General features: G+C 37.4%; 1 protein-coding gene across 3 annotated transcripts in view; it reads right to left on the minus strand.

Moving 5' to 3' along the window:
- Positions 1-1,158: 1,158 nt before the first annotated feature.
- Positions 1,159-14,754, minus strand: part of upk1b (uroplakin 1B) — a 44,335-nt gene continuing 30,739 nt past the window's right edge. For all 3 annotated transcript variants that reach the window (XM_062974751.1, XM_062974753.1, XM_062974752.1), the window contains exons 4-8: positions 13,665-13,739; positions 11,456-11,578; positions 9,739-9,918; positions 7,580-7,663; positions 1,159-3,592 (exon numbers count right to left, since the gene is read on the minus strand). In XM_062974751.1, coding sequence (XP_062830821.1) covers positions 3,542-3,592; positions 7,580-7,663; positions 9,739-9,918; positions 11,456-11,578; positions 13,665-13,739 — 513 coding nt within the window. In that variant the 3' untranslated portion in view covers positions 1,159-3,541. The remainder of the gene's footprint in view (positions 3,593-7,579; positions 7,664-9,738; positions 9,919-11,455; positions 11,579-13,664; positions 13,740-14,754) is intronic.

Raw genomic sequence — 14,754 nt, forward strand, 5'->3', positions numbered from 1 at the left:
TTGATACTTCCTCTATTCTGTCATGTAGGTCAAAAGCGATGGATTTTAGGAACTGCAGCCTCGAAACTGGCCACAGCTGTTCCGTCCTGTATCATATAATGGGCAATGTCAAAGATTGTTGTCTGAGAAACTGGAAAACTACTGCCACTTAGATGAGATAACCGTATCTCCAGTTGTGTCATATGTATATCCAAATGATTACTCATTTCCAGAATGAGACATGTAGCTTTTTTTTTTTTGAAAACCAAAATTCCACTATAAAAATGAGCCACTATGCCATGTAGGAAATTGAAGTAAACAGTGAACTGTTTTCTAGAGGACCTCACATCACAATCGTAATAAACAAGTTCGGCCTTCAAAAACAAAAGCTTCACAATGTAGAGTCTTCAGTACTTCTTTTAATCTTATTCTACAATGATTAGACTGGCTTCAATCCTTATGGAATGCATTATGCAGAGGCACTGTAGTTACTATCCCAGTACAATCCTTCCTGTTGTCCCAGGAAACGGCCACAGTAGTCAATGGGGATCTGTTTACTTGTTGCTTGGGGACCAGCTGGCTTACATTTCCACCCCATCCCATGAGCAATCTCCATTGCAACAAGCAGAAACTGGGGATTTATCATAATTTCTCCACACACTAGAGGTATTACACATTACTTGGGAAACTGAGAGGTTAAAATGCTGTACAAAAGTGCTAAAATGATATATGTGACCTCTTGACTTTTGGTGACCTCCATAAATTCCATAGGACTTTTAAATGCAAGAAATACTTGCTATTTCCTTTCTACTGAGCCAACAAAAACATTTGCAACATTGTCAGTGTACTTTATGTTCAGGCTAACAATCCTACCACAGAAATTAAGGTGATGAGTGGGTTTTGAATAAGGGCTGGTAAGCTTTTATTTTTGATTCCATAATTTCCAGAGAATGACATTACAGTTGGGAACTAACTAACTAACATAACTAGGTAATGTAGAATACCCACCACATACTTTGATACTTAGTCAAAGAACACACTGCTTGTTTAACCTGCCATAAAAAGCAATGCTTTTTAAGTTGTCAATAATAAAAAAAAAACAGTTTGGGGGTGTACTATTGTGAAGGTGTGGTTGAGATGCAAAGGTTCATACACTTATTGAAAATGATCAAGAAGATGTATGTGAAGGAAAGGGTTTTATTAAAAATCAACACATTTCCAGTAGTAGTACAACAGGGATGACTTCTATACAATTAAAACTTGATAAATGCCAAGTGTTTGAGTGTTGAACAAGGAACCTGAAGATTAATGTTCAAATTCTTATTCAGCCAGGAAAACTTATGGAGTGACTGTGGACAAATCATATACTTGTCCAGAGAAAACACATATACTTGCCCAGAGAAAAGTAATAGCAAAATCCCCTCTAAACGAATTTTATCTTAGGATCACCATAAGTCAGAAACTACTTGAAGACACAAAACGAACAACAACATAAAAATACCTCTTTAGATATTTGCACTTGTTGAGCTTGCCTCAGAGATTTGATACTGCATTTACAAATAAAACATTGCTGAAACTGTTGGTTAAATGTCAAATAAATAGATAGAACAGATGTGTTAATGTCCCAGCAATAAAATGACATACAAAAGACTAGACACTCCACTGTGGTAGGACTGTATTTTCACAATAACAGAAAAAGGTAAAACATTTTATTTGACATCAGCTAGCTAAATTGTCTTAAAATTTTGCCATTCCAAATCATATATTTAAAGTGGGCCCTTGGTATGTGCTGGGGTTTAGTTCCAGTTCGTCTAGGATACCAAATCAATGGATGTTCATGTCCCATTATATAACGTGATGTAGGAAAATTGTCTCCCTTATATAAAATGGCAACAACAAGGCTTGCTTTTTGAAATTAAAAAAAAACAAACATTTTCAAGGCTCAGATGTTTGAATGCATTGACACAGAATCTGTGGATCGAGAAGGCGAACTGTATTCTAGTTCTTCAGATGTATACAACTAGGAGCTCGGGTATGTAACGATATATAAACAGTATGACTTGACAGGGCCAACCCTACCATTAGGCAGAAATGAAACTAGAGAATGATTGTTCCTCATGAACTATGTGTTGTGTTCCTTCTAATGAAAGAAAAGGCTGTACATGACATATAACCCAATTACTGCTGCCTTAGGTGTAATGGGTTATGACTTTCCATGAGAGTGTTGAGGTAAGCTTTAATGGCCTATACAATCAGTTTCCATACCGTGACAAGGATAGGGGTGTCATTTTGTTATTTGCCTCAGGACAGCCCCTATGACAACAATAATATTTAAGAGAAAGTTTCATTTCTCCTAAGATTGTGTGTGTGTGCTTAACAAACTCCACTTCATGTAGAACAGTGGTTTCCAACCTTTGAGCTTCCAGGTGTTTTGGACTTCAACTCCCAGAAATCCCAGCCAGCTTACCAGCTCTTAGGAACAGTGGAGCTGAAGTCCCAAAGGTTGGGAACTACTGATGTAGAACAACAAAATAGACAGGAAATCTGAAACAGAGCAAGGAGTATGTTCTTGAAGTGTCCATTAAGGGGAGGGGGGGGGAGAGGCTTTCATCTCATACCATTTACAATGAAGAAAATCTCATGAAAAGAGGCCCATTTTTTTGATAAAGTACAAAAAGGTCAAACTATGAAGCTTCACTTTCCTTTGTATAACTTGTTGGCCTATTTCACACATTATGCTTTCATATCAAATCAAGAAACATGAGCTTCTAATAAAATGTATCAAGAACATATATAAGTCAAAAAGTGAAGATAATGTTGAAAATAAGTTCTTTTAATAGATTTGCAAATACAATTCTTCTAAGTTATGTCACTTAAAAAAAGGAAAAAATCTCCAAAACCAGTGGTTTATAGGAATTACATGGACTAGCTTGGCAAAGTACTATATGAAAAGTAGTATATGCCATTTTGCATATCAATGGTCAACAAAAAGAGGTAGCCCTTAATAGTGTCACAAATGTAGTAGTGCAACAAACCAACTAATAATCTTTGGAGCCAAATTTTCTAGGTCCATGTAAATCAAGTTGTTTCTTGTCATGCACATGTCAACTGATGATAGGTCTCTTTTAAAAGTAGTTCATATATTGCAGTGGAAAGAAAGGGAATCACACAGTCACAGAGAAAAGGAAAATGACTTCAGTAATACTTGATGGAGCGTTACATCTTGAAACATACTTGCTCCAGACAATTGGCTTCAAATTGGTTGATGTATTTGGAGTCAGGTCTTCCTGCATTGCTACCTCTAGGCATCAACATACTCAACCAATGGTGTTTAACACAGAGACAATTATTTCTGCACACAGAGTAGATGATCATTTTCCATCTTGTGAATATCAAAGCCTGTTTGAAAGGCAGAATGAGAAGGGGCTACTTTACAAGAGGAAGGAAGGGTTCAAGAGAGATCTTCATAACATCCAGAGTAGAAAATACATCACACAGCCATCATGTAACCAAAAGCAAATAAATCTTTCATTGACAACAAATAGACCAGACACTGCTTATATTAATATTCAATTCGGCTCCAGTAGAACATCGTACAAAGAAGGACCCAGGTCTGAAAGGAAAGAAAAATGATTTAGAAAGAGCCTCACATTCTGCCATGACCACATTTTATTTATACCTTTTCTACAGGCTTTTCCCTTAAAACTTTGGCAACTTGAAAAGCCAGCTGACATGCAAACAGTCTATTAACCAGAATGGACTAAACTCTGGCCTCATATAATATATTGTATATACCGTATATATGTATAACCAAAAAAATCAGCCCCAAAATCCTGTGTTAACTTATCCACAGGTCAGTGTAAGCAGCACTGTCCCTTAACGCTAATTGTAAAATGAACTATCTTCTTCTCTGAATAGTTGTGAAAGATGACAGTCCAGGATAGACTGGAAAAACCTAAATGAAGCACCTACTCCCTCTACTCTTTCCATCTTAGCACTACTTCTGTCCTTTCCCAAAGCCCGGATGAGAAAATGACACTAGACGTGGCCAGGCATAACTGGCCTCCTGAAGTAGGGCCATAGATCATATCAAAATCCCTAATTTTGCCTCAAAATCTGTCATCAATTTATACATGAGATCGACTTACACATGAGTATATACAGTGCTAAGCTCAGAGTTGTACTTCTTACAGGATGGAGAAATTCAAATGAAAATGAAAGAAACATCATTCAACCATGCTCATTTTATGGGCAAAGTTGATCTCTGATATCTCATGTAGTTTATGTCTGATAAGGTAGGTTGGATGGAGGTGAATTACAATTGTAGGAATAGTGTAAAATCATGACTATAATTTTTGAATTTGAGACAGTTAACTAACCATAATTTTTATTAATGAATGCTGCACAGTCTTGATTTTGACACTATTTGACCAACTGTCAGGGGTTTTTTTGGGGGGGGGGAGGCACGGTGTGTGTGTGTGTGGGGGGGGGGAGAGAAGATAAATTATTTGGTTAAGCATATGAGTTATGTTTAAGCTGATACAGAAAGCACCAATAACTGGGGAAATATCAATCCTGGCAGGCCTTTCTTCCAAAACCAAGGTGGATTATATAGTTCTGTTAAGCTAACATGAAACCTGTATTCTTTATTCTTTGTTTCTTCTAAGGTACAAACGTATTGTCTTCTGTTCTAATTATTTCTAGCCAGAACAATGCAGGACATCCCCTCTAGTTTATACCAGAATTAATTACACTGTCTGCTACAAACATCTTCCAGAAGATCCTGGATATCTGTCCATCCTGAACAGATATCACAAAAAATTACTTTTTAAAGATGACTCTTGGAGCAACCTTGTGATTCCTGAGACTGGTGACAAGAGAGCTGTAGCAGATTCCTGCATGTGGACGTCTTATGCCACGTGCAACCATTTAGTATCTCAGCCATTAAATGTTTTGATGTTTAATTTTTCCTCAGGGTTTTTATTATCTAATATCTTTTATTGTTATGTGTTAGCTGCCTGAATTGCCTTTTTGAAATGGAAAAGCAGAATATCATCATCATCATCATCATCATTATCATCATCATCATCATCCAACATGTGATGTTGTCTACAGTTCTGATTACTGATCAACTTAGTTTTCTTTAGCCCAAATCCAACATCTCATTTGCTGTCCACATTTTTATGTTTTATGACCATCATTTATGTGACATGCCTACCATATTTTGCCTACATTACTATGATTAGTCAAAAACCAGTTTTCCCACATTTATTGAAATATCCCCCTAGAGGTCCTTTCATGTTTACATTGAGACTTGTAATACTGGTCTAGGTACTGCGTAAAAGAGGAATGCTGTTGCAATTGGCCTGGGAGGACACACTGAACAAAGTTGATATTGCAAACCAGTTATCCTGGACACAGGAAGCTTATCTGACTTTAAACTGGCTCAAACAAAGCTTTAAATCATAGGACTAATCCCAGAACAGTTGGGGATTTTTTTTTAAATCCTCCCAGGTACCACTGTCAAACAAATAAGCAATATCATTTTTCAGTAATGAAGAGAATAATATAAGTGAAAAACAAGAATACAAGTCATGCAGATATGTACCACTGATATATTTGCCAGTTTACAAAGTATGGTGTATATAAGTCAATATCATGTATAAATCAAGGGCAGCTTTTGATGTCAAAATTATGGATTTTGATACGATCCAGGTAAGTTGAAGGCCATCTCACTATTTCCCCAACCAGGCATACGAAAACGCCAGAGGAGAGAGTAGAGGGGGTTGATGCTTCATTTAGGTTCTGTGGGGATTGACTAAGCTTTTGACTTTTACCAACTGCATTCAGAGAAGGAAATGCTCCCTTTTTTGACAATGAAGCACAGTACATTGACCTGTAGATATGTTAATCCATTTTTTGGGGGGTTGATTTTTATTCCAATTTCTAGATGTATACAAGGATATCTAGGATACTATGAGTAAGAAATACATTTTTGCAAAAGCAGTCGACACTCACTGTTTAAACTAGCAAAAGGGTGAAAAGTAGGCATCAAGTAACAAGGAATGAGTGTATATAAAATGCTTTTCTGTGTACTTTTGCTTTTGCTTCAGCTGGGAATTAGGTTGTCTTCCATATATATAGCAAAAGAGGGACAGAGCATTATTGTGGTAATATTTATTTTACTTAAAATATTTACTTAAAATTACAGGGCACTGTATAACAATGAAACTAACTAAATAAAAAGTTAAAGAAGTAGAAACCACTAACAACCATTTATACTGCTGAGGGGAACACACAGTCATATCATCCTAATCAGTACAACAACAAAGATTTAGCTCCCAGCAATTAAAGCTTCCTCAAGAGGCTCTAAAGGAATTAAGTGTGACTATACAAAGGCTCTGAAGCAAAAAAGGCAAGCACAGAAGCTAAAGCTTAGGAAGCAAAAATAATCTGATTTTATCATTTTCCTATGGAAGCAATGGCTTTTGGGGGGGGGGGATTAATCTAAATATCAAGGAACAATGGTCAGAATCTTGCAGGGTAGTTACATTCTCATAATTGTGTGTTATTCACAATCCTCATGTAGCACTTAGTTGAGGATGTGCAGGGATTGTGAAAGGACCCCAATCCCAACTAAATGGGAAGCAGCTGCTGTGATAGATAGGGATTTGTTGCTCTGTCACCCAGCAACTGGGAAGTAGCTGATTAATGTTTTCATCCTCCATATGTGAGAATTCTTTAGTGTGAGAGGAAATTGCAAAAGGGATTCAGCTTCTAGTGGAAACTATGCATGAAAGGGAATGGGAATTTCAACCAGTGGCTTACTGAAGGAGAGGGGAATCAATACCTGCTGATGGCAGTGGCTGCTTCCCAGTCACTCAAATGAAGATTAGAGTTGGGCCAGAAGTCATTGTATACACAACTATGTTACATAGTCGTAACAACCGAATATTTTAAAATGGAGAAACAATGTTTTTTTCAAGACAAAGAGGAAAGGAATATTCCATATTTTTAACACTAAAATATTTCTTTTTAACATGAGCTTTATCAAATTTTATTCTAAAACAAACCTCTTGATTGGCTACTACACCTCATTCCCTCCCACCCTGCTTTCTTTTTATACAGGTGAAAAAGGTATTTACCTCAATCAAGCTTTTGTTCATTTTTATTCATTTACTTGATCTAGGAAACCATTACCAGAAAACAGCATACATATTTTTGGTTTCTGATCAGTGAAAGGAAGTTTCTAGTTTCAGATTATACTTTAACTAGAATTATATGTAAACAAATGTTTATTATTAAAAATACATGCATGTTTAAATTGTGCATCCACTTGGCTTACACAGTAAAAAAAGGATGAAATGAAAATTTGTACATTAAAAAGGGGGCTTCAAAACCCACATTAATTTCAATTCAAGAAGGGGACAGGGTACCTTTGGAAAAAAACAAACCAAGAATGTTTATGTCAAAACCCATCCACTGTCTCAACTGGAAATAAATAACAAGATTAAATGGGAACAACTTGTATGCCTTCACAGTTAAGAGGAAGCTGCACATTGTCTGACATATAATAAATTAAATACTGTTAGAAACTTACAGCCCAGCAAAGAACGGCAAATCCATACCAGGCAACACCCCAAGCATGTCTGTTCATTGGACCAGAAATGGTATCATAGCAGCCCTGAGATGAGAACAAATAGGAGAGTCAATTCAGGCAACCAAATAATATCCTGTATTTAAAGAAATTTCAAGACTGCATTTAAGATTGTGATGCTTGTCCACTTAGAGATCTAGACTGAATGGGAACAATGTGAACAGGAGCATAGATAGAAAACTGAACAACTGATAATGCTTTCAGCATGCACTGTGTCACAACAACAGAATGTACTGTCTCCCACTCAGTATTACTCTGAGGTTTCTCAGACTCTGAACGCACTGGTGTAATCATCAAGGTTAAAGCAATGACACCACTACATATGCTAGGTAAAAGCCTGCTTACAATATGTTCTTTGAGCAAGGGGGAAATTGAATCACAGAGACATAATCCACACTGTTAAACTCCAAAATGTCAGGTTCTACTTCGTAAATATAAAAGCTATGTGGGTGGCAGCACTGGATAAGTTTTATCTAGTGGCTACAATCACATAGCCAAGAGAAGTGGCTATCATGTTTTCTTTCATGGTACTCTATTCCTTTTCTCATGATTTCCTCTTGCCACCTCCTCCCATATTCAGCAGCTTGTGGCCTCCTACATGAGCCTTCCTTATTGTTTTATTATCTCTTCTGTCCCCAAGATATATTTGCAAATCCTGTGATTCCTCAAGCCTGCTGTGATCATATCTCATTCAACAAGAGCCTTCAGACACCTTAATAATCTGGCAAATTGATTTTGGTATCACCAAGTCTTGTCTGGTGAACTAAAACTTAAGTCTGAAAACATGGATGACATAATCAATTCGATGGTTGTCAAGGTGCTTCAAGGGGGTTTGGGTTTATATTATTATTATTGTAATCCAGTTTCATCATATTTAAAAGCTTATTCATGTAGCAATATGCTTTCAGTACTTTTTCAGGTCATAGTCGTAACAAGCAAAGAAGGCATATATCAATCTTTTAATTTTTTTTAGCTGTCTTGGGAAAATATTTATTGAGAGACAGGAGGAGGAGAAGAGGATAACACGTAGGAAACCCAAATCTTTATAAATTTCATCTTTGTAGACAAATACAAATAATATTTCAGTCTACAACCCTGCAAGAAAATCCCTCAAAATAGCAATTTTGAGGACTTTTTACAGTTCAGAATGTGATCTGCTGAAAAGCCATATGTAGGGGTTGCATGGATATAGAAAGGGCAATTTCTTTGTTGGAAAAATTATTTCTCAGACAAAATGTTATTGTCTGAACAGAACCCACATGCAGAAAAAGTCCTGAACTGTGAAGATTTTGATTGGCTCAGAATTCTCCTAATCAGCGTTTCTCCATACAGTCACCCAGTTTTCATCTATTATGCAAATATGTTGGAATATTATTTTCATCTCTAGAAATAAGCAACCTGACTTAAGAATTAACATTTTGCAATGCTGTTCCATTTAATAACATAAGAATAGCACCCATGCTAGATCAGACCAAATATCTATCTGTCCCACACCAGCAAATTAGATATTCCAGGAAGCCCCCAGCACAACACGAATGCAACAACATACTCATGCATGTGTTCCCCAGCAACTGGTATGCAGAGGAATTCTGCCACAGATTCAAGTTGGTGGCCACTACTATAAATTCCATAGTTTTACTTATGTGCTGTGATAATCTCCTGCCACCAAGTTTCACAGGAGGACTCTGGCTCAAAGTGTTATGGGAAAGGAAGGAAATCTACATTAAATAAATTTTACTGTCAAATTTATGTTCTCCCATCTACCTATCTTCCATCCCTAAGTTAAACAATTCTAAACACTGTAACTTTTCCTCATAGGTGTACTACTCCAACCTTTTGATCATTTTGCTTATTGATCATGACCATTTTCCTAGCTCTACAATATCTTTCTTGAGGTGTAGAGACCAGTCAAATATGGTTGAACCAGATGTGTCCATCATATCATTATGAGTTTGACAGTTTTAGAACTGATTTATTTCCTAATACAGTACTCTGAAAGTAGTAGTTGGTCGCTTTCTTAGTTAGTCATAATCAAATCAAGAAATCCTCAAAATGTCATCATTTTAATTACTGCAAAAGCAGGATCAAGACGAAGCACTTACCATTTCATGGTAATACCCGGACACTCCCAATTTGCAGCCATCCAAGTTGGTTGGCTTTCCTAGGACATCTATAACGCAGCACTGCCGTGGCCAGGGAAAATCTGCATCGTTGCTCACTGTCCTGAAAACAGAGGTATAGTTCTGCCAGTCTCTTGGTCCAGTCACACCACAGCAATCATCCTGGGTTGATAGGAAAGATGTTTTGTTAGGGGTATAGGAATTATATGCATTATTTTGTCATGTAAAATACATCAGAGGGGAATTAACTGAGAAGGAAAGAAATGAAGTGCAGCCTGTGATTGGCTCACATCTAGTAAACTGGCATCTCTTATGCTCCACAGGGGACAATGCCACTAGAATATAGTAGTACAAGACTGAATGGCAAAACTCTATAAATAGTCTTTTAGATGAAGGGTTCCTTGGGTAGGTGATTTTACTCGATGTTACTACTGGACTCATATCACTGGGAACAAACAAACAAGAATAATCTTTATTGAATTCAAACAATTTTTCCAATTCTTGGATAATCTCTAAATTACCCCATAATTTCACAGGGAATGAATTTATAAGACAATAATGTTGAAGGGATGACCTAAATTTTCCAGTGGACTCAGGCTAAATCTTTGTAAATTCCTAAATATTAGGAAAAATTGTCTTAGTTTAAATAGCTTTGAGTATTCAAGATCTCAATGTATCTTGACTAGAAGTGGAATATGTTACTATTCCAAACCAATTTTAATCCATGGATGGTCATGAATTAAGCATCTAGGGTTTCAGCTTCAGTTCAGCTTAGCTACTACATCCTCTAAACAACATCACAATCATTTCATTCAGCAGCATCAATGTTGTTTTATATCTAAACAGAATCTAAGTGTGTATTGTGTAATCTGGTTGATGTATAGGTGAAGGGAAGATCATAAAGAGAAGAGATATAAAAATTCAGTTAGGGCTTTTTTGAGGCTTGGCAATATTGAAAAAAATGTAATTTATTGTTTATCCTTAAACTTACTGTAGTTAAACGAACAAACAACAACAAGAAACATATGCAGAACTAGGAAATATTATTTTTTTGATCACTGGCTAAACTTCTAGGGTGAAGCTATAACCTCCAAAAGTAATTTTATATAGATCAGCATAAAAATATGGATAAACAAAACACCAATGTGCTATTCTTGTGTTATGTATACTGGTAAGATTTACTGACAACTAGGGTTCTGTTTTACCCCAATATCATATACATCAAATAGCGTTTCCCCAGAACATCTCTGTGAACATCCACAGGAAGACCATACAGGATCATTCCAAGACATTTTGCTGCCTGAGGCAAAGTATCAATGCCTATAGCCTCCATTCATATTAAAGTTCCAAAAATGCTCATTCTACAGATTTGTGCACAGATTCCATGGGAAGGGACATTTGACATGTATTATACAGAGGGCAGAACAGCTTGGCATGCTAGACGCGTAGTCTTTCCATTAGGAATTACAACACTGAGCAAGACTTCAGAAATATGTCAAAAGCCTTAGAAGAATTAAGATGTTACAAAAATTTCATTCTTAACATTCTAGAAAACATAGTTGTGTACGTTCAGCAGGAACTTTATCATTTAAAAGACAGAAAAAACAAGATCATTAAGAGAGTCCTGAAATATTTTGAAAAGAATTCTGAATGCTTCAAAAGGCTATATCCCTCCAGGCAACCTACAAGTTATCCTTACCAACACCATGAGACGGTTCCATGTCCTAGTGATACCATCACTCTTCCATCTGTCATCATTGTTGATTGGATTTGGATTCTGATATTTCTCCAACATTTGCTTCAAGAAGAGATTGGGTGTGAGCTGCACAGCAATAAGTAAGGAGAGAAAATAGTAGAGTTAAACAGACTCTATGCCTTCAAAAACAGCTTCAACTAAGGATAGTGTGTCTCCTCTGAATGAATGTCTGGAGAAGGTAATGGGTTGGATAAGGAAAAACAAATTGAAACTGAATCCAGACAAAACAGAGGTGCTTGTCATCAAGGGCCCTAATCTGGGAGTGGAAGTGTATCATATCAACCAGTTCTGGACGGGGTTGCACTCCCCCTGAAAGACTGTGTTCACAGCTTGGGAGTGATCCTAGATCCATCTCTCCAAATGTCGGCCCAGGTAGAAGCAATGGTCCGGAGTGCCTACTATCAGCTATGGATGATACACCAGCCACACCTCTTCCTAGATTTAGAGGACCTAAGATGGTAGTGCACGCACTGGTATCTTCAAGGTTGGACTTCTGTAATGCACTTTACATTGGACTACCTTTGTACCAGGTTCAGAAACTCTAGTTGGTTCAAAATAAGACAGCCAGATTGGTTACATGAACATTTAGGAGTGAGCATATCAGACCTTATCCTAAAACCACTCCACTGGCTGACAATTAGTTTCTGTACAAAGTGCAAGGTTTTGATTTTGACCCTTCACTACATGGTTTGGGTCCAGGTTACCTACAGGATCACCTTTCCCCTATAATCAACCCCAAACACTTAGGTCCTCTGGGGGGCGGTTACCTTATAGAAATATGTTTAATATGTATATTTTATAGAAATACATTTTAATATGTGTATTTGTGGTATTTTTATGAGATTTATGTGTTTAATTATTCTGTAACCCACCTTGAGCCACAAGGAGAGGTGGGTAAGAAATATAATTATAATTATAATTGTATTTTATGACTGTTTTAACATTTTAGTTCATTGTATAACAGTGTAACGGCATTAACTGCCACTTGTAAGCCGCCCTGAGTCCCCTCGGGTGAGAAGGGCGGGGTATAAATAATTGAAATAAATAAATAAATTGAAATAAATAAATAATTATAATTATTGAAAAAACATTCTAGACTCCATAATAAAATCAAGTATTATGCTGTTGTATATTTATAGCTAAATTCTCTCTTCCACTACACAAAACTAATATGCCCATACCCAATGTTTGACAAACAATGCTTGATCAGAAACAAGTAGTAGCAGCACCTTGACTATGGAACTTCCTTCACAAGGGACTTAGGCTTAAACTTTTAGTGTGCAGTACTACTGTTTTAAATGTTTTAAAACTTCATTGTAGTATTATTCTAGGCTGCTTTTAGGGATTTTAAAGACTATTTTAATGTATTTTAAAATGTTTTCCTCTTTGTGTTGATTGTTTTAATTGACTTATTCATTCATCACCTTGGGAGCCCTTGTGGGCTGGGAGGCGATACAGAAATGCTTTGAATAATGAATGGATTAACTTAATGTCCTTATATATTTCAGTTGCATACTTCTTTGGGATACAAAAACAATTGATTCTCTTAGTGCACGAGTGGGCAACTATGTGGTGTGTGCATGTAAATTTCCCTCCTTGAGTCCCCATCATATCTACCAATGTGGTTGGAAGTGATGTTGTACCCATTCTGGCCCTGGGAATCTGGTCAAAGACAGACAAAATATAATGGCTTTTGAGAGACAAGGGTTTTCAGCAGTAATGAGAACTGGGAGCAAGAGACCCCAACCACCCAATTCTTGCAGTTGTGATTGTGTATGTATGTTTGGTCTGGGTTTTGTGCCAATTTCTTATGGGGGGAGGGGCTTTGGGACTTCAAAACGAGGTCCCTTGGGTCATATTTAGCTTGTGGAGCATACTTTCCCCAGCACTGCTTCTCTGGGTACTCAAATGTGGACAGAGAGATTTCATTTTCTTTGACCTAAATAAGATTACCTTGCAGTAAATAAAATATAATATTTAATTTAAATCCTTACCTCCCACAAATATCCCCTCCACCATAATCTGTATTTCTGTTTACAGTTTAAAACTTTTTTCAGAACTGTGTCCCAATCCTGTATCTTGTGAAAGTCAAGCATGAAGCTGAAAACATTTGAGAGAACAGAAGAGCCCAGGCAAACGTTGGAGTACTTACGAAGTCTCGATGCACTACAGCTGTGATGCTAGAGGCAACTTCAAAGGCAAAGACAACCATCATCAGGAGGATATACTGAAAACAAAGCAAAATACACACCACCTGTCACATAGAAGAATATTGAGCATTTCAGGTTTTGATCTACAAGAGAAAGAAATAATTCTTCCGAGGAAGGTTTTTACTTTTGCTTTCTCTATCCATCCAAAGAGAAAGACGTGAAACATGTGTGAGAAAGTACAGCCTATGCCCTACAGCCTATGCCCTACAACTCTCTCAGAGTTGTCCTTTCAGCCTCCAAAGTGCCCCACAACCCACCTTTAAATGGGGACAAGAGTGTTCAAAATATATATTCGCCCCCAAATAGCTCATAACATTGATGAGTCATTTCACAACATTTTATAAAATGTTTTTGATCCTTGCCCAGGCTTTTTTTTTTTTTGAGGGGGGGGGGGTGCTAAAAAGCAAGGAAGTGAACTATCACATATTTAATGAAATAACCCCATAAATACCCCCTTTTCCACACCGTAGGGACACTATGGACTATTTCGTAACAAAATACTTTTTGGACAACCTAAACCTGGAGGAATATGAAAGGCCAAAGTTATGTGGGGATGTATGGCTATTTTGAGAATTCTCCAGTGGTCAGTAGCAGCTCCCTAGCTCCTGGAAGTTGTCTACCAGGGCCGGTTCATCATGGAAGCTGTTGAAGCCACCGCTTGGGGTGCAGCCCATGGGGAGGCACTCTCTAGGCAGCGGCGGCGGCAGCAACCATTGGGTCACTCGCCACGGAACAAGGAAGTCCTTGCTCTTCTGGTGAGATTTTGTCAAATCTCGCAGAGATCTCAGGAAATATCGCAGGATTTCTGCGAGATTTCACAAAATATCACTAGATTTCTGTGAGATTTCACGAAATCTCACGAGAAAGCAATGCCTTCCTGGAGGCCTTCATAGTTCCGTGGCTGGAGAGAACACAGCCGCTGCCGCCAGTATGTTGGAGGGGGTGCATAATTTCAGGGGGGGGGGGTGGCCCTAGGTTTGCTTACATAGCCTCTGTTGTCTACAACCAACTTAGTTTCAGAACCAAGAGTCA

The sequence above is a fragment of the Anolis carolinensis genome, chromosome 3 (assembly GCF_035594765.1).
Source record: "Anolis carolinensis isolate JA03-04 chromosome 3, rAnoCar3.1.pri, whole genome shotgun sequence".
NCBI classification, from domain to species: Eukaryota; Metazoa; Chordata; class Lepidosauria; order Squamata; family Dactyloidae; genus Anolis; species Anolis carolinensis.